General features: G+C 57.9%; 2 protein-coding genes across 9 annotated transcripts in view; one reads left to right on the top strand and one right to left on the bottom strand.

Annotated features, from left to right (window-relative positions):
- AKNA (AT-hook transcription factor) overlaps window positions 1-12,105 on the top strand; it is a 50,785-nt gene extending 38,680 nt beyond the window's left edge. For all 8 annotated transcript variants that reach the window (XM_039239640.1, XM_039239672.1, XM_039239632.1 and 5 more), the window contains 8 exons: window positions 589-751; window positions 3,590-3,766; window positions 4,333-4,448; window positions 5,029-5,175; window positions 6,195-6,290; window positions 7,661-7,777; window positions 8,054-8,252; window positions 11,012-12,105. In XM_039239640.1, coding sequence (XP_039095571.1) covers window positions 589-751; window positions 3,590-3,766; window positions 4,333-4,448; window positions 5,029-5,175; window positions 6,195-6,290; window positions 7,661-7,777; window positions 8,054-8,252; window positions 11,012-11,276 — 1,280 coding nt within the window. In that variant the 3' untranslated portion in view covers window positions 11,277-12,105. The remainder of the gene's footprint in view (window positions 1-588; window positions 752-3,589; window positions 3,767-4,332; window positions 4,449-5,028; window positions 5,176-6,194; window positions 6,291-7,660; window positions 7,778-8,053; window positions 8,253-11,011) is intronic.
- A 1,983-nt stretch (window positions 12,106-14,088) lies between these two features.
- Window positions 14,089-17,399, bottom strand: ORM1 (orosomucoid 1). Its single transcript, XM_039240273.1, has 6 exons — window positions 17,264-17,399; window positions 16,726-16,868; window positions 16,413-16,483; window positions 15,571-15,678; window positions 15,325-15,428; window positions 14,089-14,283 (listed from the first exon to the last, which is right to left on the bottom strand). The coding sequence occupies exons 1-6, from the start codon at window positions 17,375-17,377 to the stop codon at window positions 14,191-14,193; spliced, it is 633 nt and encodes a 210-aa protein (XP_039096204.1). The 5' UTR covers window positions 17,378-17,399; the 3' UTR covers window positions 14,089-14,190.
- Window positions 17,400-18,159: the final 760 nt, after the last annotated feature.

The raw sequence follows: 18,159 nt of genomic DNA, 5'->3' as shown, positions 1-18,159 counted from the left end.
GCTTCGCGTATCTCCGGAAGTTCGTCTAGGCCGTTCCCTGTATTAATAGTCTGTTCCTTTCTGTGTTACTGAGTAGGGTTCCAGGAGCTCCTTGTTTTTAATGCGTGGGCCAGGTCAGGGGTTTTTTAACCTATGGTCGCCCATACCTTTGAAAGGTTAAAGTTCTGAACAGTCTCCCCAGAAAAACGCACACAGGCAAAGCTGTGTCGGTAATTTTAGCAGGAGGTGGGGGGCTCTGGAGCCAGCCGCAGAACATTAGGTGGAGGCTGGGGTGTGGGGGTGTGTGGGAAGGAGCAATGAGCTCTTTACAGGGGGAGGTTCTTGAAGAGTCAGACGTGGTGCTGGCATGGTGGACGCTGGGGGGAAATCTACGTAGGGGCAGCTCCGCGGGCCTCTGTTTGCACTCTGAGCTCCCAGCCAAAGCCACACATCTGGTTCTGAGGTCAGTGGGCCAGTGACGTCATTGGGAACTTCAATTATGACCTCAGCTGACACCATCTCTTGGCGCACATCCTTCCACTCCCGGAAATGCGCGCCTCAGGGATCCTCTCTGGCCACACTCACCTTCGTCTCCTTCTGCCTCCTTAGCGGTGCCCGGCTCAGAGCTGGAGGGGCGGCAGCGGATCTCTGAGCAGCTCGCCCGCGGCACTACCGTCAGCCCGCCGCCCACCTTGGCCCCTGAAGCTGCCGCTCTGCCCCCGGGGCCGACGGAGAGCACCCGCACCATCCTCCTCACCAGGACGGGGCGAGAGTAAGTCGGACCATCGCAGACGCGGTAGCGTGATGCCCGAGGGAGGCAGGGGCTAAGCTCAGCCATCACATCCAGCCGTGGCCCTGGGTGTCCTGTTTCCGGGCTCAGGGCCACTCCGTGGCACCTCACTGATGTGGACTCTGAGGACACCTGTCCAGCCAGTATGAAATGACCGAGAGGCTCACCTTGTTGGTGCCGAGATCTCACTTCCCACCCCCCCAACCCCCTACATTTCTCTCCCAAGGCAGGTTCCTGGGGACACATTTTCAGCTGTGGGCGCTTTCATTGTATGAACTCAGGAGAGGCTGTTTTTCACTCCTTTCTAGTCTGAGCACAATTGCTTTGCTAAGAAAGTCGCTCCTCGCTTTGTTGGACAGAAGTGGGAAAGTAGGTTGGTCAGGCCCTTTTCCCTCTCCTTTGAGTTGCTTTTGGCCAGTTGTCACTCACAGGCCTTTGTCAGGTTGGGGTGTCCGTCCCCTCGCACAGGAAAGACTGCTTTGCGGGAGCCCATGGGAGGCCCCCTGGCCTGTGCCGTCGTGGGACCGTCACTATGTGCAAAGGCAGGTCTGGGGCTGGGACCCAGCTTCTAGGCCTGATCTAGTACGTGTGCTCCTGTAGGCTCTGGTGACACCAGCGTAGGGATTCTGGGCCTATTTGTCAGTGAGACACCAGGCCCTGGGAAGTGGACAGGACAGCCCTTGGCCTGGTAAGGGTCACCATCTTGTAGGATGAATGAAAACGCAGATGGTCACACTCCCCAGGAGGAGTATGGTGGTGGCAGAGGCTCCTAGGGGACACAGAGAAGGGACATCTGGCCCAGGGAGAGGCTTCCAGGAGGGCTTCCCGGAGGAAGTGGTATCTCAGCTGAGACCTGAAAGAAGAGAGATGGAAGAGTGTTCCCAGCAGGGCACACAGCAGGTGCAAAGGCCTAGAGGTGAGCGAGTGCCCGTCACCTCTGCGGAGCCGAACATTCATTTTATCAGGATCCCCAGGTGTGCATGCGGCAGTGGGGCTTGAGCAGTGGAAAAGTGGACCAGGAGACACAGGCTCAGAGAAATGATGCACTGAATATTCGCAAATGCATACGGACGCAGCTGAGGACGGACGGAGGGGATTTTAGACAGGGGAGTGATGAGGTCGGGTTCACGTTTTAGAAAGAGCTTTCTGGCCGCTAGCAGGGTGAGAACAAGAAACATGGAGAGGCCCCAGGAAGCTTGCCCCACCCCGGACAGACAGGATGGGGCCAGTCGGAGGGAAGGGGGGGTACACTGGAGAAGAGCCATTTAGGCATTGGGCCCACAGGGCTTGGGAGCCGGTTAACTTTGGGGTGAGCTGTTCAGGGAGGGAGAAGGGTCTGGAATGACTCAGACTCCTGGCTGGCCAACCAGTTGGATGCCGATACAGAGAGGGGGATCTCAGAGGAGGGGAAAGAGTTTGCAGGAAATGATGGACTTTCTAAGTGCCAGCTGGCCCCCTGTCACCAAAAAATTGAGTCAGGAAGACTGAGACCCTGATGGAAGCAGATAGGGCAAGAGACACCCAAGTGGGTTTTCCAAGGCTCAGGCACCCCCCTCGGCCGCCCTCGGCCGGGACCCGAGCTGGATTTGCCTCCCAGCTGAGCGTGCAGGAGTTAACTTCACCTTGGAGACCCCTAACAAACGTCTCGGGGAGGGGGGGAGGGGGCGTTGCCAGGAGACCCGGCTGCTGCCCGGGGCACACGCTGCACCCAGGCGTAACTGGAGACGAGTCTCGGCTCCCTCTGGCACACTCAGGAGACGCTTGCTCACCCACGGGTGGAGGGCCACCAAGCAAGAAGTCGCCCCGAGGGGAGCCCCGCCCGGGAGGAGATGAAGAGTCTGCCCCCCGCCCAGGCCATGCCGGGCCCAGACTCTGACGCTCCGTGGGTAGGGGGTTTGCATCGGGGGGGGGGGGGTGTCGGGCCTGTGGGGGAGGCGAGTATTGTTGTGGTCAGGGCTGCAGCACTTCACAATGAGCTCTGGAGACGCAGGGGTGGGTTGGGGAGCAGTGCAAACAGTACTTACTCCGAAGAGGCTAGTGGCTCAGTGAGCCAGCTTGCTAGCAGGAGGCTGGGCTGTATCTGGGGGTCCCCATGGATGGCAAGCAGCCTTGCAGATGGCACCTGCCCTGCCAGCCTGCTCGTACTCGGCCGGTGATGGGAAGCCCCGGGATGCCCCCTTGTCCTCTCTGCTTGCTCACACCTTTCCTCTGCTCCCTCTTGGGGCCTTGAGTCCAGTTCAAGAACATTCGGTGAGCATCTATGAGGCGCGAGGGCCTCAGGGGTTGTGAGGCGGGGAGGCCTGCCCGCAGTGTCATTGGGGAGACAGACAGACAAGCATCTCCTGCTACCGCAGACGGATGGGGCTTGAAACGTAGGAAATGCTTAGGGGAAACCAGGAGGGATGGGCTGCATAATAAGGGTGGGAAGGAAGCGGACCTGGGCTGGCAGATACCATTTCTACATACAGAGGTAGAAGGAGGGAGGGCACCCCGGGGAGGGGGTTCAGAAGTCAGATTTTAAAGTGAACCTTCAGCTCATGCCCTTTTTATTCTGCATCCTCCTCTCCATCATGGCAGTGTGTCCCTGGTGTTCAGAGCAGCAACTCAGAGACCTTGCATGTTAGGTGAGCTAATCCTCAAAGCTGTGCAGGGACGTGATCGGTAGCAAGAAAAGCGGACACGCCAGGAAGTTCCAGAATCAGAGGCCCCGTGCCTGCTGCACAGGGACCAGACCCGGGCGTCCGCGCGGCACTGTGCCGGCGGCTGTGGCTCAGTGGCTTGCACATCTGCTCTCCGTTTCTGTCCCCACCCCCACCCCAGCCAGGCCATCCGAGAGCTGCAAGAGGAGGTGTGTCGGCTCCGTCTGCGGCTGGAAGACAGCCTGCACCAGCTGCCCCGGGCCAGCCTCACGCGCCCGCCGACCCCCGTCCCCCACCCCACCCGGGCCCGGGCCCGGCTGGCAGACTCCTCAGCCGCCTGGGGCTCCCACTGTGGCAGGTGGGTGACCCCAAAATGCCTGACCTTGTGCGCCGGTGACAGTGGCAGAAGGCAGACTTGGCTGCCTCTGGGTCTCTCCAGACATGTGAACTCACACCCCTCTCCTACTCTTCCATTTTTGTCCTATGTAATATTTGCTGCATGAAATAATATCTAATGCACAACCTGAACTCATCACCCATGTGAAGAGCTGAGTATTTCCAGGATGTCCACCCGCTCACTCCTTGGCTACTCGTGTATGATGGCTTCTAACCTCAGCTGAGTGTTTCTATGGGAGGGCACCGAGGTTCAGGTTTTTATGGACATTGTCTCACTAATCCTTCCCGTAACCCTCTGAGGTAATTGCTGTCGTTATCCCCACTTGACAGATGGGGAAACTGAGGGTCAGAGGGGCTCAGAGCCACTTTCTGTGTCTGACTCACAGAGTCTTCGTTTTTGACTTTCCCCCTGCCCCCCTCCCATGATGATGTCAGCATTCTTCTGGGTGGCTCTCCGGCTAATCGTCTCTAAGGGCTGTGTCAAACCTCATCCAGCAACATCGTCTCTCTCTCTCTCCTCTTTGCTAGTAAATCCACAGAGAGGCTGTCTGGTGAGCCTGCAGGTGCAGAACAAGCTGAGCCCGCAGGAAGGCGGCGAGCCAGGTCCTCCTCTGTGCCTCGGGAGGCGCCCCTGCTGTCCCTGAGTAAGTGGTCACCTGTCCACCCTGACTTCTGGAGCCCACAGACTTCTGGGCTTGCTAGTTCAGTGGTCAGCGACCAGCCTCGGGAGAAACCTGGAGAAGGTTTTGTGTGTCGTTTTTGGCACCGGCGTGCCCTGAAGAACACTTCCAGTATCAGCCACTGTGTGTTGCACACCTAGTGCACCTACTACGTGCCAGGGTTTCTGTAAGGACGTTGTGTGTATCTCACCTCCGTCTTCGCTGCGAGGTGGGTCCATTATCCGCACTCTGCAGATACAGACACCAAAGCCAGAAGGTGCAGGAGAATTGCCTGGAGGAGGAGGAGGAGAAGGGTTCAGCCCACCTCACTCCTTCCCGGCCAGGTGACCTGGGTCAGGTTGTTTACCTGCTCTGTGCAGCTAAAGGGACAGCTAATTGGACGGTAATAATAGCGCCCGCCTCCTGGGATTGCCGTCTGATTTCCACTGATACTACTTGGGGACAGATCTAGGATTAAAACCCAAGCTCTGCCCCAGATTCTCCCACTCCCTGAGCCGTGTGGCACCGCCCCCCCCACCTTGACACTCCTCTTTTTCCACCTCAGCTTCCGAATCTGAGCCAAACTCCCCGCAGCTGTTGTCTGAGAAGAGCCGGACCTCTGAGGACAGTGTGCAGGCAGCTCAGGATGGACAGAAAAGAGCAGGCAGCACCAGGCGGCCAGACAGGGTCACCTTCTGGGGCCAGTACACAGGTGGGCTGGGGGCAGGGGTGGCCTTGCCTCCAGGGGGGGACTCCCCCATCCTGGAAGCCTTCCCCGTTTCGCCATGGGCCGCTGAAATACCATTGTCTGTGAATTCTGTGACACAGGAAGCACCAGGGAGTCCCGCCTCCGTGAACTTGGCACATTTGTTCATTCATCCATGCAGCAAACAGTTTCTGATGCCTGCCCTGCATCAGGGCTCATGCTTGGTCCTGGGGAAGCCCCGTTAGCTGGTCAGTCATAAAGAGGCTTGTGAAACACCTGCTGTTTGCAGAGTGGACACCAAACCAGTTAGCCCTGGCCTGCCCTCAGCTCTGAGTCTCCAGGCCTCAGCTCTGATTCTCCAGGGTGCCCCAGGGTCTCATGAGCTCGGCGTCAGCACACAGTCCGTCTTCAGATGACACAAAGTAGGATTTCAGAGCGCTTAACATTAAAACAGATACGGATGTGGCTCCAACGTTCATGAATCCGACTGCATAGCAGACAGTAACAAGCGGTTACAGTAAGCGTGTAAATTAGACTGAGCACACTGTAGGTGTGGATCGGTGCCGCCCTGGGAGGGAGGGCCGTTAACCTCAGAGCCACGTGGCTGAGTGCAGGACACAAGGCAGGGGATGAGAGATGCATGTCTGGGCGAAGCGCCAAGCATCTGTCCAGTTTTCCGGTAACCTGGAGCACTTTACACGTGCACTTTACTGGTGCAGGGCACTTCACGGCCCCGGCCCCGCTCAGTCCTTCCGACAAGCCGATGAAATCCGCGTGTGACCGTCCCGTTTCGCAGCCACTCAGAGCACAGGGGGAGAACACAGCTGACCCCACGCCCAGGCCATTCCAGTCCCACCCAGCAGGCGGGGGTCGGGGAAGTGTGCCTTTGTCATTGCTCTTCATGCTTCCTGGCCTAAATGAGCTTGCATCTGCTGATTGGATGTCGGCAAGGGGAGAGAGGTGCTCCCCAGTCCTCCCCGGTTCTCCCATCATGCAAAGAGCTGACTGTCTGGTTTGTTCCCTAGGCCAGGAGTACCATGTTCTGACCCCCAAGGCCGTCCCGAGAGGCGGCGGCACAGTCTCCTGTCCCCGCTGCCGACCTGCTAGGACCCAGGACTCAGGTGAGGGATGGTACTTGGAGCAATGGTCGTGCAGAGAAGCTGTGGCTTCTCTCTGCAGGGGAGGGTGCAGGACGCGGGCCTGCCCCCAGCTCAGTGACGGGACAAGGTACAGACAAGGGAGGGGGCGTGGGGGGACTTCTCAGCCCTGGGTCCTGCTCTCACACCTGTTGCTCCAGGTACTGCTGCCTGAAGCCACCCTCCTTGACCGTGACATGGATTAGCCATGGACATGGCTAAAGTTCCTGATGGGGGGGGGGGGGCAAGTAGAAGGGGGCCAGGTGGTGATGATGGTGTCCTGTCTCCCCTCCATCCATCTTCCTTCCACTCTGGCCCCTCCCACCAGACCCAACAGGGAAGAGTCGTGGGGAGAGAATATGGATACTGGGTCCTAGTCCCGGTTTTGCTACTGACTTGCTGTGTGATCTTAGGCAAGTTCCTTAACTTCTCTGAGCCTCCGGCTCCACCTCTGTAATGAAAGGATTGGAGATGGTCCCCAAAGCCCTTTCCAGTGATGATGATGATGATGACGGCGGAGCGGTGATTTATGAAACTGTCACTATATACAGGGCATCATGCTAAATGTTTTACGAACAGTAATCTTCCCAGTCCTATCTATGAAATGGGTTTTGCCCATCTTATTATTACGCCTGTTTTATGTGAGGAAACTGAGGCTCAGAGAGGTTAAGTAACTTGCCCGAGGGCACACAGCTTACTAGTGGTAAAGTCAGGACTTTGAACCCAGGACTTTGCAGTCCCAGAACCCTGGCTCTTCACCATTATGTTTCTTTGCCTTTGCTGTAGTCTCAACAGCCCTCTCCATTTGTTCATTCATTCATTTGTTCATTCAGCGCCTTCCCATACCGGGCCCTGCGCCCTTTCCCCAAGGAACACTCAGCTAAGCAATGACAACGCAGTGATCGTAGCACAGGGTTGGGCCGGGGAGCCTGTAACTCAGCCAGGTGGGTGGGAGGACTCGCAGGTGAGGTGCTGAGGATGTGCGTGGGAAGAGGACCAGGGTGCCCACTCCCCTCCTGTTCCCTTAGGGCCCCCGGACTCCTGGTGCCCGAGGGGCCATTGTGGGCCACTCATACAGGGAGAGTGGGCCTGACTCAGTGTGGAGGAATGAATATAGGTTCTGGGGCTGCACTGGGGAGAGCCCGGGCTTGGGCTCAGACAGAGCACCACTGTTTTCCTACTCTGACACTTGGGCATATTATTCAACCTCTTGGAGCCTCAGTTTTCCAGTCTGTAAAATGGGGGAGTGATGAGAGCAGCTAGCCCCGTGGCCTGTTGGCAGAGGTCTGCTTGGGGGCTCCAGGCCCACTGGCCCAGATGTCATCCTCTCCTGACCTCTCTTCCTCTTCTTGTAGGTGGTACTGTCACCAGGGACCCACCGGGACCCGCTCCCACAGACACCCTGCGATGTCCCCTGTGCGGTCAAGTCAGGTGCCCCCCAGAGACGGATGGCCCCGACTCAGCCACCTCTGGTAGGGACAGGCGCTCACTCCCTTCTCCCAGCCAGACACCAGCTCTCCTTGATGGGGGTTCGGGGGCCCTGGCGGGAGGGCGGGGGGAGTGGCTGCCCTCCCGGACTGGGATGGAGTAAACTGGGCAGAGGCTTTGTTTCTGGAAGCTAGGCGCTGCCAGCATGGCCAGCCCAGTGTCCAGCTCTAACAGGGCAGAGCTGGGCGGGCCCCCTGTTCTCCCTGTTCTAAAGCTTTCCTCAAGATCAGACTGACCTCTCCAGTGTCCCTCCCTCGCAGGGCCGGAAAGCACTGCCCCAAAGAGGAACGCACACGCACGCTCAGCTTCTGGCCCCTCGCAGCGGAGCAAGCAGGCAGGGTCGCCGGCCCGGCCGCCCCCTGGACTGTGGTATCTGGCCGCCACGCCCCCAGCACCGGCCCCTCCTGCCTTTGCCTACGTCTCCTCGGTGCCCATCATGCCTTATCCGTCAGCCACTGTGTAAGAACTCCCCTTCCCCCCCTTCCTGGCCCCTGACTCGCTTCGCAACTTGCATTCAGATCTGTGTCCGGCCACTGAGAACCCGGGCGTCGCTTACTTCTGTGTTTTCCCCCAGTGTGGAATGTGCAGAACAAGCAGAACACTCGTGCAGTCACTCAACAAACCCTGAGTGCTCCCTGCATACCAGGGAGAGTGCTTGGCCTGGGTGGGGGCCGGGGGCTCAGCAGTGGGGCCTGGCAGAGGGCCCTGCCCCCTAGGAGCTCACAGGGAAAGCTTGTGGGAGTCTAGAATCCATTTCCTTGTGGCTCTTCCCAGCAAGTAAGTAATGCACACCTACTGTTTTTCAATAGGCTTTAAAAAAATTTTTTTTTTTAATGTTTATTTATTTTTGAAGGACAGACAGAGACAGAACATGAGCAGGGGGGGAGCAGGGAGAGAGAGAGACACAGAATCCAAAGCAGGCTCCAGGCTCTGAGCTGTCAGCACAGAGCCTGATGCAGGGCTCGAACTCACAAACCATGAGATGGTGACCCGAGCTGAAGTTGGATGCTTAACCGACTGAGCCACCCAGGCGCCCCAGCTTTATTTTTTTTTTAAGTTTATTTATTCATTTTGGGCAGGGAGGGGCAGAGAGAGAAGAAGAGAGAGAGAATTCCAAGCAGGTTTTGTGCTGTCAGCACAGAGCCTGACACGGGGCTTGAGCTCCCGATTGGTGAGATCATGACCTGAGCCGAAATTCAGCATTAGATGTTCAACTGACTGAGCCACCCAGGTGCCCTGGGCTTTATTTTTTAGAACAGTTTTAGATGCATAGAGAAATGGAGCAAACAGTAAAGAGAGTTCCCATACCTCTCCCCCCCCCACACACACACACACACTTGCCCACACACACACACACGCACACACACAGAGCTTCCCCGGTCACTAACATCTTACTCTAATATGATACTTTTGTACAGTTAGTGAATCAATATTAATACATTGTTATTAACTAAAGTCCATAGATTATGCAGGTTTCTTCAGTTTTTTAAAGGTTTATTTTTATGTTTGAGAGGGAGCACTAGTGAGGAGGGGGCAGAGAGAGAGGGGGACAGAGGGCCTGACAGCAGTGAGCCGGATGTGGGCTCGAACTCCTGAACCATGAGATCGTGACATGAGGCGAAGTCAGTCGTTCAATCAACTGAGCCACCCAGGCGCCCCATGGGTTTCTTCCGTTTTTACCGGAAGGTCTTTTCTTGGCCTGGGATCCCATCCAGGATGCCACATTCTCATGTCATGGGTCCTTAGGCCCCTCTGGGCTGTGCCCGTTTCTCAGACTGTCCTTGTTTCTGCGGCCCGGAGTTTTGAGGACTACTGGGCAGGCATAGGGTAGAATGAGCGCTTTTTAACCTGGATTTGGATATAAACTCTGGCAAGAGAGACAAGACATAGCAGTTGAGGCAGAAGCAGTTCAGGGTTAGAGTCCAAGCTACACTCGATCCCTGTCTGCCACTTACTGGCACCGTGGCCTTGGTAAAGCTGCTTCCTCTCTGAGCCTCCATTTTCTCATCTGTGAAATGGGGTAATGGTCTCCACCACGCACGGTTAGTTACGAGAGGATTAAGTGAGGCACGTGGCCAGACGCCCGCGAGGCGTTTGTGGAATTTGTCGTGCGGGTCACAGCGTTGCCATCATGGCAGAGAGCGCGACTGCACACCGCGGTCATTGGCAAAAAAGAAAAAATGCATAAAGGTGGCTTCAACAGGACAGGATTGATTGTGCAGGGGGGAAAACCCTGGGCTCTGAAATCAGGAGACTTGTCTTCTTGTCCTGTGCCTGGCTAGTTCCGTGCCTCGGTTTCCCTCAGTGTAAAAGGAGTTGGTTGGGAGCCTTCTCGGGTGGCGTGTCACCAAAAGCCTGTGTCGGTGGGCAGCAGGCGGCCAGAGTCGCTGTGGGGGCTAGCACTTGGTGGGGGCAGAGGAGCCAGGTGCATCCCGCCCCCGTCGCCTGTAAGGGAGCATGGCTCTAGATGCTACTAGAATTTGGGCTGATGATGCCCTGAAGAGGCTCCCTCTGCCCGCAGCAGGACTGAGCATGCTCAATGACAGGGTGCCCTTTAGAAAGTTTATGGGCCGGTGCTGCCACCTGCTGGCCAGATGCCTTATAGCCACCGCGCCAAAGGCTTTCTAGCCGGGAGGGTTTTCTGTTTTGGGTTTTGGCCAGGAGGTGGGGGACCGTTGTAGCTTCTGCCTCCGAGGGAGTTTTGGACGGCTTTCAGGCCAAGCTAGCTGGTCATCAGATTACTAAACGGTAGGGATGTGTGTAAACCCAGTGGTTACGCCTGTCGGTCCCCAGAGGAAGGAACTGGATTCAAGAAGCCTGTTCATTCGGGTCAGGTGATGTGTATTGGCCTTACTTGGTGCTGATTAGCTCTGGGTGTGAGTCCGGCACCGCCCCTTCCAGCGCTCTGGCTCTGGGCTGACGTGTGCAGAAGCACTTAGAGCGGCCAGGCAGCCCCCAGAGCTTTTCACCCCACTTTTCTTATCGGATCTCTCCTGGGAGGGAGCTAAGTGTGGCTCTTTCAGGTGGGAGAAGAGCCCTTGAGAGGGGAAGCCGCCCGGGATGGCTAGGATTTGCCGCCGGGCCCCCTGCCTCACTGAGCTTCTCGAGCTTCTCTTCGCCCGCCCGTAAGACCCGTGTCACGGTGCCCACGGAACGAATAAGACACCAGCTGCCCAGCCCTCTCCGTGCTGAGTGACCGCAGGCTCCTCTCTCCTCAGGTACTATGCGCCTCCGGGACCTACCTCAGCTTCCTCCCCCCAAGCAGCCGCCGCCGAGTGGCCCCCCGCAGCCTCCCCCCGGCCGGCCCGGGGGCACCGGCACTCCGTCCAGCTGGACCTGGCGGACTTGGAAGAGCTCAACAAGGCCCTGAATCGAGCCGTGCGGGCCGCCGAGAGCATCCGCTCCACCACCAAACACATGAGCCGCTCCCTGTCGGCCGACCTGCGCCAGGCCCGGAGCCTCAGGGGCTCCTGCCTCTTCTGACTTGGCTCTGGAGACTCAGACACGGACGGGGGGGGGGGGGGGGACAGGTGGACGGGCTGCCTGCTCTGTCCCCCAGGCCAGGACTCGGCTGGAGCCAGGCCTGCGGGTCCCCGCAGTCCCCTCCCGAGCACTGGGGTGCGGGCCTGGGCATCGTGAGAAGGAACTTGCCCGGGGACCAGCCCCAGAGCCCGAGGCCACCTTCTGCCCGGAGGCAATCTCGGGGTCTGCTGGCCCTGCACTGCCCACCTCTGGCTAATAATATGTATTTTATATACAGATGGACAGATTTTTTTTTTTTTTTTTTTTTTTTTTTTTTTACTGAGCTTCCCTGCTCTTAGATCCAACCTACAAGGCCAGATAAGAAGGCATAGGGCCGGAGTCTCTGGTACGAACCTGTCTCCTCGCCTGTGACCAGCCCCTCCAGCGTGGGCATCTCTGGGAATTTCCTCCTGCTGACTGGTGACCAGCTGGGCTCTTTGACACCATCAAAATGTCAAGATGTCGGGCCCCCAGGATAACATATGCCCAGCTCCTCTGGAGAGGACTTTCCCACCGGCCCGCTGGGAAGGGGACACGCACAGGGGGGCCCAGGAAGCTGTGCACCATGGTCCCTCTCTGTACCTCATCCCCAGAGCCCCAGCGCTGTCCCCGGGACCCCTGTGGAATCTGGCTGGCGGCCTAGCCCCTGCCAGGCCCTGGTCTGGAGGCCAGCCTGTCTCTTGCTCCTACCTTGTAGCAGCGTGAACCTCAGCCTTTCTGGAATGTGTATGCATCAGTGATATTTGTATATTTGAGGCATTTAAAAGTCTATTTTCGTTATAAGGGGAAATGAAGAAGAATGAATATTGATCTTTTAAAAAAAAAAAAAAAGGAAAAAAAAAACATTCCCAAAGCCGCCCACGTCTGTGGTGTGACATCGACTTGTGGTTTCTTAACTCAGCTCTGCGGGGAGGAAGGTTTGATGACGAGCCAAGCCCTTCCCCCAGGGGGCCTATTGGATGCAGTTTTCCAGACCCTGCCCGCCTTCCTCTGGAGGCTACTGTTTCTCCAGCTTTCTCCCTATGCCTGTCTCCGGACCCTACCCTGTTGACTGGAGAGGCTGTCCGGCCAAACCCCTTCTTACTGGGGCCAGAATAGACTCTCCTTTCCAGTGCGCCTTTTAGTAGCAAATATCAGCCACCATTTCCTGAGCACCCACTAGATGCCAATTTTTTTTTAAGAGACAGAGTGTGAGTGGGGGAGGGGCAGAGAGCAAGGGAGACAGAATCCGAAGCAGGCTCCAGGCTCTGAGCTGTCAGCACAGATCCTGACGTGGGGCTTGAACCCACGAACCATGAGATCATGACCTGAGCCGAAGTCGGACGCTTCACCAAGTGAGCCACCCAGGCGCCCCTGAATGCCGATTCTTGAGCTAAGTATTACCCCCACCATGGGCCTCCTTCGTGGATGAGAGGCCGAGGTCCCCATGGGCTATCTGCCCAGCCTCATGATGCCTGACTCTGAAATCCATTTTCTTTGCTGTTCTCTTCTTCCTAACCTGCAGGAGCTTATCTCCCCGACTCCTGCTACCCGTGGCTCGCTCTCCATCTCCCTCACCTTCCGCGTGCTCCTCCCTGCCCTCCGGGACCGTTTCTGTTTCATTTTCCAGCTGATCCTTCTCAGCGGACTTGACAATGGCAGTTAGCCGAGAAGGGAACATTTCCTGTAGGCTCTGAGCCTCCTGGATGCCAAGAGGCTGTTCCAGGGGTACGAGGAAGGGAGCGGGGAGCCAAGGGCACAGCGGCAGGGGCCCAGGGAGGTATCCCCCGCCTCAGTGCCCCGGGTGCGGCGTGGCTCCTGCTTTGAGCCAAGGGTGCTGGGGTCTTGGGTCTTTGCAGGGTGGCGCCCGGGAGGGGGCAGTACAATCGCCGCAGGGCTGGGCATCGGGCGCCAAGGTCATGGCCGCGACACTCCCCACGGCTTGGGCCACCCGCTCATGGAATTGCCTGAGGTTACGCGGCCCCAGGTTTTCCGCCACTAAGTGGGTCTGCTTCCCTCACGTGGCCTTGAATCACGAAGCCGTCGGGTCTGGAAGGTGGCTGGACTCCCCGCTTGGGTGCTCAGTACTTTTGTGCCCCGAAGTGGGCCTGCCTTGGACGTGGCCACATCTCGAGGGCTCCAAACATATTTGCAGGTTGGCCGGTCTCTAGGGGCCAACCGCACCCCTCGTTATATCCCTGTGGGCGTCAGGCGGGCCCTGTGAGGGTGCCTCGTGGAGACACAGGCGCTCTGGCCTGGCCCCAAGGTCTCTGCGTCTCTCCGTCCTGCCCCCCCCCAGGACCCCTCCTACTGCCAGCATGCTCCCCGCAGCCTCTGCCAGAGTCTGCCTGCCTCCAGTCCAGCCCCTCCCACCTGGGCTCCCCAGGTGGCCAGGGTGATGTCTAAGGTGAGGTCCCTCATGCTTGGTACCCCGCGCCGGGCTCCTCACCGCCCCCGTTCACCTGAACTACCAGGGCCTCCTGCCTCCGTGTTTCTCAAGCCGCACCCTCTCGGATCCTTAGCTGACAGCTGGAACAGCAGGGGTTGTGAGCTCCAAATCTTTCTAGACTGGCTCAGATGCCCCCTCCAGGAGGCCTTCCCAGATTTCTGCCACAGGAGGAACCTCCCCCTTCCTGCGCTGGGTGCCTGTCATCTTCCAGCCTGTGCCGGGTATTTCAGCAGGGGGCTCTTCCAAGCAGAAGGGCAGGGGCTGACCTGGGGAGGAGCCAGGGCTCAGCTCAGGCCAGTCTTCCACACGTGTGAGTGAGTGACTGAATGAGCGAAGGACAAGCTGCCTGCTTCAAATGCAGAAGCTTTATTGATGCCGCTGAGACAAAGACCTGAGGTACAAAGGGCGGGCCTCGGGCTGAGGAAGGGCCCCAGAGTCCCTGAGCTCCTAACCCAATGCTCTGTCATCCGATGACCCCTCGTTTTCCTTCTGCTTTTCTTTTTCTTCCTTGTGCTGTTTCTCCAGAGGCCCACACATATCCTGGAAGACAGAGGGAGCATCGTGGTGGGATGAGCGCAGGGCTCTTGGGGGGCGGGGGGAAGAACTTGGACCGCGGCACCAGCTCAGGCTCTGCCGCCTCCTCGCTGGGTGACCTTGGGCAAGGCATTTCCCTCTCTGAGGCTCAACGTCTTCACCTGGGCACGGGGCCTCAAGCCCTTAGGACAGCTTGGCTTTTACCCAGGACTTGCCAAGCCCTTGTGTTGCTCTGGGTTCCTCACAATCATTGGGCAGATGATGTAAGCAAGGTTCAGGGTGGCCATGGGGCCCGTCCAAGGTCCCTGGCCGGTAGATGGGAGAGGGGGGTAAGCAGGGAGCGGGCCAGGGGACCAGCTGGTGCCTGTGAACCCAGTCCTTCCCAGCGGCTCCCAGGAGCAGGGAGCGGAGATGGTTTACGCCAGCCACCGTGACCACCGGAGACGACCTCAGGCGGCAAGCAGAGACGTTTTTATTTCAATAATCCCTGAAAGCAGTTCAAGTATATCCAAAAAAAAGTGTCACCAGCTCATCAGCCCTGTGCGTTTCAGATATTACTGCACAGGACCAGAGTGAGCGGAGCCTCTCCCTGGATACAGGTTGAAAGGAAAGTGTGAAGGAGATGATTTTATAGGAACTTCTCAGCGATGGCAAAAGTCAGGCCGGTGGTCCTGGACATGGGGCAGTTTGGGTGGTGCTGGAAGCCACAATACCCACTCCCCACCCACGGGTATTTGAAGTCTGGGGTGTGGCCCGCAGTTGTCAGCGATCGTTACCCTTGAGTGTTGCTCTGTCATGTTCCACGGCCACCCGTGTGTCCGCCGTGCCCCTCCTTTCCAAGCCCCTCCCACACCCCCTCCGTTTCACAGTGAGTTTTCCCTCCTGGGCCCTTGTCCCGTGGGCCTCCGGGAAGCTCAGCCGTTCATAGTGGGAGGTCTTATCTCGCTGCACAGCCTGGGCCGGCAGCTCATCCCCTCTGGGCCCCTGGGGCTGCCCAAGGCGGGGTCACCCCGAGGGTGGGCACGGCCTGGTCCTCCCTGCGTTCACCTGTTTCTCATCAGTGTACACGATTTCCGACTTCTGTAAGCCCATGCACGTGATGGCTTCATGGAACCCATTCATTTGCTCCTGGGTCGCTTGTGGCTTGTCAGCTGCAGGCGGGAGTGACGGGGGGGGGTGCTGCGTGAGCATGCCGGGGCCTGGCTGGGAAGCCGGGGAGGGCGGGGGAGCCGGGGCCCGGCCGCAGGGGAAGGGAGTCCTGGGCAGGGTGGAGGAAGTTTGAGGGATGCCTACTGTAGAAGGACAGCCCCATGTTCTGCTCGTCTTTCGGGGAGAAGGCAAGCATGAAGGTCTTGGGGTCCTTGGTGAGCAGCAGGTAGCCAAATTGTTCTTTGCCGAACTCTGGAGGGGAAGACCTCTGGGTGAGACCACACAGCACAGAGGTTCCCAGTCGTAGGCAAGGAGCCCCAGGGGTGCCCGTGCCACACGGTGATGAGTGAAGGTCACGGGTTTACCAGGGCCACGTGCCCCTAGTCCAACTGTGCTCCCGGCCCTGTGCTATGATGTGGCACTCAGAAATGGGCCTTTCTCCCCATTTTCCAGGTGAGGAAAGTGAGGCTCAGACAGGAGCCTCAGGGCTGCTAAGTGCTGTTGGTTTAATTCCATTGGCATTTGCAGGCTCCTACTAGGTGCCCTCTCTGGGGTGATGGTGGGGATATGAGTGAGTCACTGTGTGCCTGACACAGACTGCCACCCTCATCCGGGAGGAGAAAGAGTGGTTGAGAGAGGCAGGACCACAGCCCGCCTTGGGCTTGAATCCTAGTTCTAATGACAGGCTGTGTGACTTCAGGGAAATTGCTGGACATCTCTGTTTCTCTGTTTCCTCATCTGATCACTGTAATGTCCTCCTAAGGTTGCTCGTGAGGATTAAGTGTGTCAATTCCGTTCCTGGCACAGAACTCACATATGTCGGTGGCTATTTGGGATTACTGCAGTGTGCAGACCCAGGACCTCAGAGGTGTGGGAAGTGGGCCTGCCCTGTGTTCTCTGTGCCTACAGCCTTCCCGGCCTTAGCCCCAGCACCTCCTCTTTCAGCGGGCCCACCCACACGCCCCCACTGGTGGGCTGGCCCTCACCGTGCTTAGACAGGCTCCCGTTCTCCCGGTGCACACTCAAGAAGCTGGTGTTGTAGACGCACTGGCTCCCTCTAACAGATGAAGAGGGGAGTAAAACAAGAAGACCGTCACGGAGAAGTGGACAGTCAATGGCCACCGCCATCGAGGGGCAGGAATTGGTGGCGATTAGAACCCACCCTCCCCATTCCATGTGCGAGAAGGCTGAGACCAGGAGACGGGAGGGACTTCCCTGCAGCTGCAGCTGCAGCTCAGAGCTTGGAGCTCGGAGCAGGATCCTGGGGCGGGGGGCTGGCTAGCACATGGGAGGTCTCACATGGTTAGGTACTCCCTGAGCAGTATTGTGTCCTCTGTAGAGTTGATGTCAAAGTAAAAGAAGGCCGCCTGGATTGTCCTAGCCGACTGGTTGAACTCTTGGTTGCGGAGGGCCGAGCCGATGTAAAACCACTTGCCAGAGAGCTGGGGAGAAGCCAGGAGGCGATGATGGCGGCCAAGGGCCGAATCCCTCCGGGGTCAGTGGGGCAGATCTCTCCCTCCCTTTTGCACATGGGGAGACTGGGGCCCCCGGCGAGGAGCGGACACGCGGGAGGTCACTCTGAGGTTCAGGCACCTCCCCCAGCCACCGGATGGCCCCTCCCCGCAGTACAGAATGTCCCCTCTGAGGGACCTTGCAGTAAGGCTTGGAAGTGGAAGAATGCCCCCAGAGGCTGGTCAGAATGTCACCCCAGGATGCAGGAGAGAAAAGGGCAGAGTAGGGGAGGCGGGGGAAGGGGGCTGACCGCGAGCCAGCAGGAGAAAGGGAAGCCCAGGGAGGGAGGCAGCTGCCCGCGGCGCTCGGGGCCCCGGACACGCACCTGGTCCAGGGTGGCATTGGTGATGTGCTTCGCCGTGAGGTTGCCACACTCGGGGCTCTGGGCTGCCAGCAGAGGAAGGAGGCTCAGGACAGCCAGGGCCCAGGACAGCGCCATGCCTACAGGGAGAGGCACTGGAGTCAGGCAGGACTGATGGCTGGAGGGTACAGTCACCTTTATATCCAGCTGTGGGTGGAGTCCTGGAGCCCCCTGGTGACAAGTCAGGTGATGCTTGCGAAACGCCTGGCACAAACTGTTCCCTCCTTCCCCCAAAGCCGGCTGTGGCTGAAGCCTCCAAGCCTGGGTATAATTGAGAGCCCTGACCTAGAAGCATTACCAGGAGCCCAACGTCCGCCTATTCAAAGCCAAGGTGGGTGTGGGCCGGAGCGGTGTTGTCAAACACGGTAGATTTCAATAGAGAAGCCTCTAAGCAACCTCTTAGGTTCGGGTTTTGTTTTGTTTTGTTTTGTTTTGTTTTGTTTTGTTTTGTTTTGTTTTAAAAGCTCTTATGTTTTTACCCAATTCGTGTCCCACTGAGCATTCAGACTTTGAGGGAGACCCAACCATGAATCAAATGCAGATGGCGATTCAGAGGGTTCCCAGGCTAGGTGGGGTGGGTGTGGGGAGTGGGGTGGGAGAGGGGTCAAGGGTTGGGGAGAGGGCAAAACATGGATTCTATTCCAACTGAGTGTGGTAACCACTGTGGACGAGCAAAAGTCCAGGGATGGGGGTGGGGGGTGGGGAGGATGGTCTTGGGCAACCCAGCCTTGGAGGAAGGGATGTTTCCAAATGAAGGCGGCATCTAAGTTATATGTCTATTTCCAGTAAACGTGGTTATTACCTGAACTCTCTTCCAACATCTAAAACAAGAAATGATGTCCATGCAGTCTCCACCCCCC

This window comes from Hyaena hyaena, unplaced genomic scaffold, assembly GCF_003009895.1.
Source record: "Hyaena hyaena isolate Hyena2069 unplaced genomic scaffold, ASM300989v1 scaffold_6, whole genome shotgun sequence".
In the NCBI taxonomy this organism is placed as follows: Eukaryota; Metazoa; Chordata; class Mammalia; order Carnivora; family Hyaenidae; genus Hyaena; species Hyaena hyaena.
The sequence above is the reverse complement of the archived record's forward strand: the minus strand, read 5'-3'. Positions and strand labels throughout refer to the sequence as shown.

Bases quoted from the DNA above. Each gene is read 5' to 3' on its own strand.
- ORM1 (XM_039240273.1), bottom strand. From the start codon at position 17,377: ATGGCGCTGTCCTGGGCCCTGGCTGTCCTGAGCCTCCTTCCTCTGCTG. The intron at 16,484-16,725 runs GTGAGACCTCCC...TTCATCTGTTAG, and splicing joins CTCAGGGAGTACCTAACCAT to AGGGAGCCAGTGCGTCTACA. The intron at 14,284-15,324 runs GTGAACGCAGGG...TCTGTCTTCCAG, and splicing joins TGTACACTGATGAGAAACAG to GATATGTGTGGGCCTCTGGA.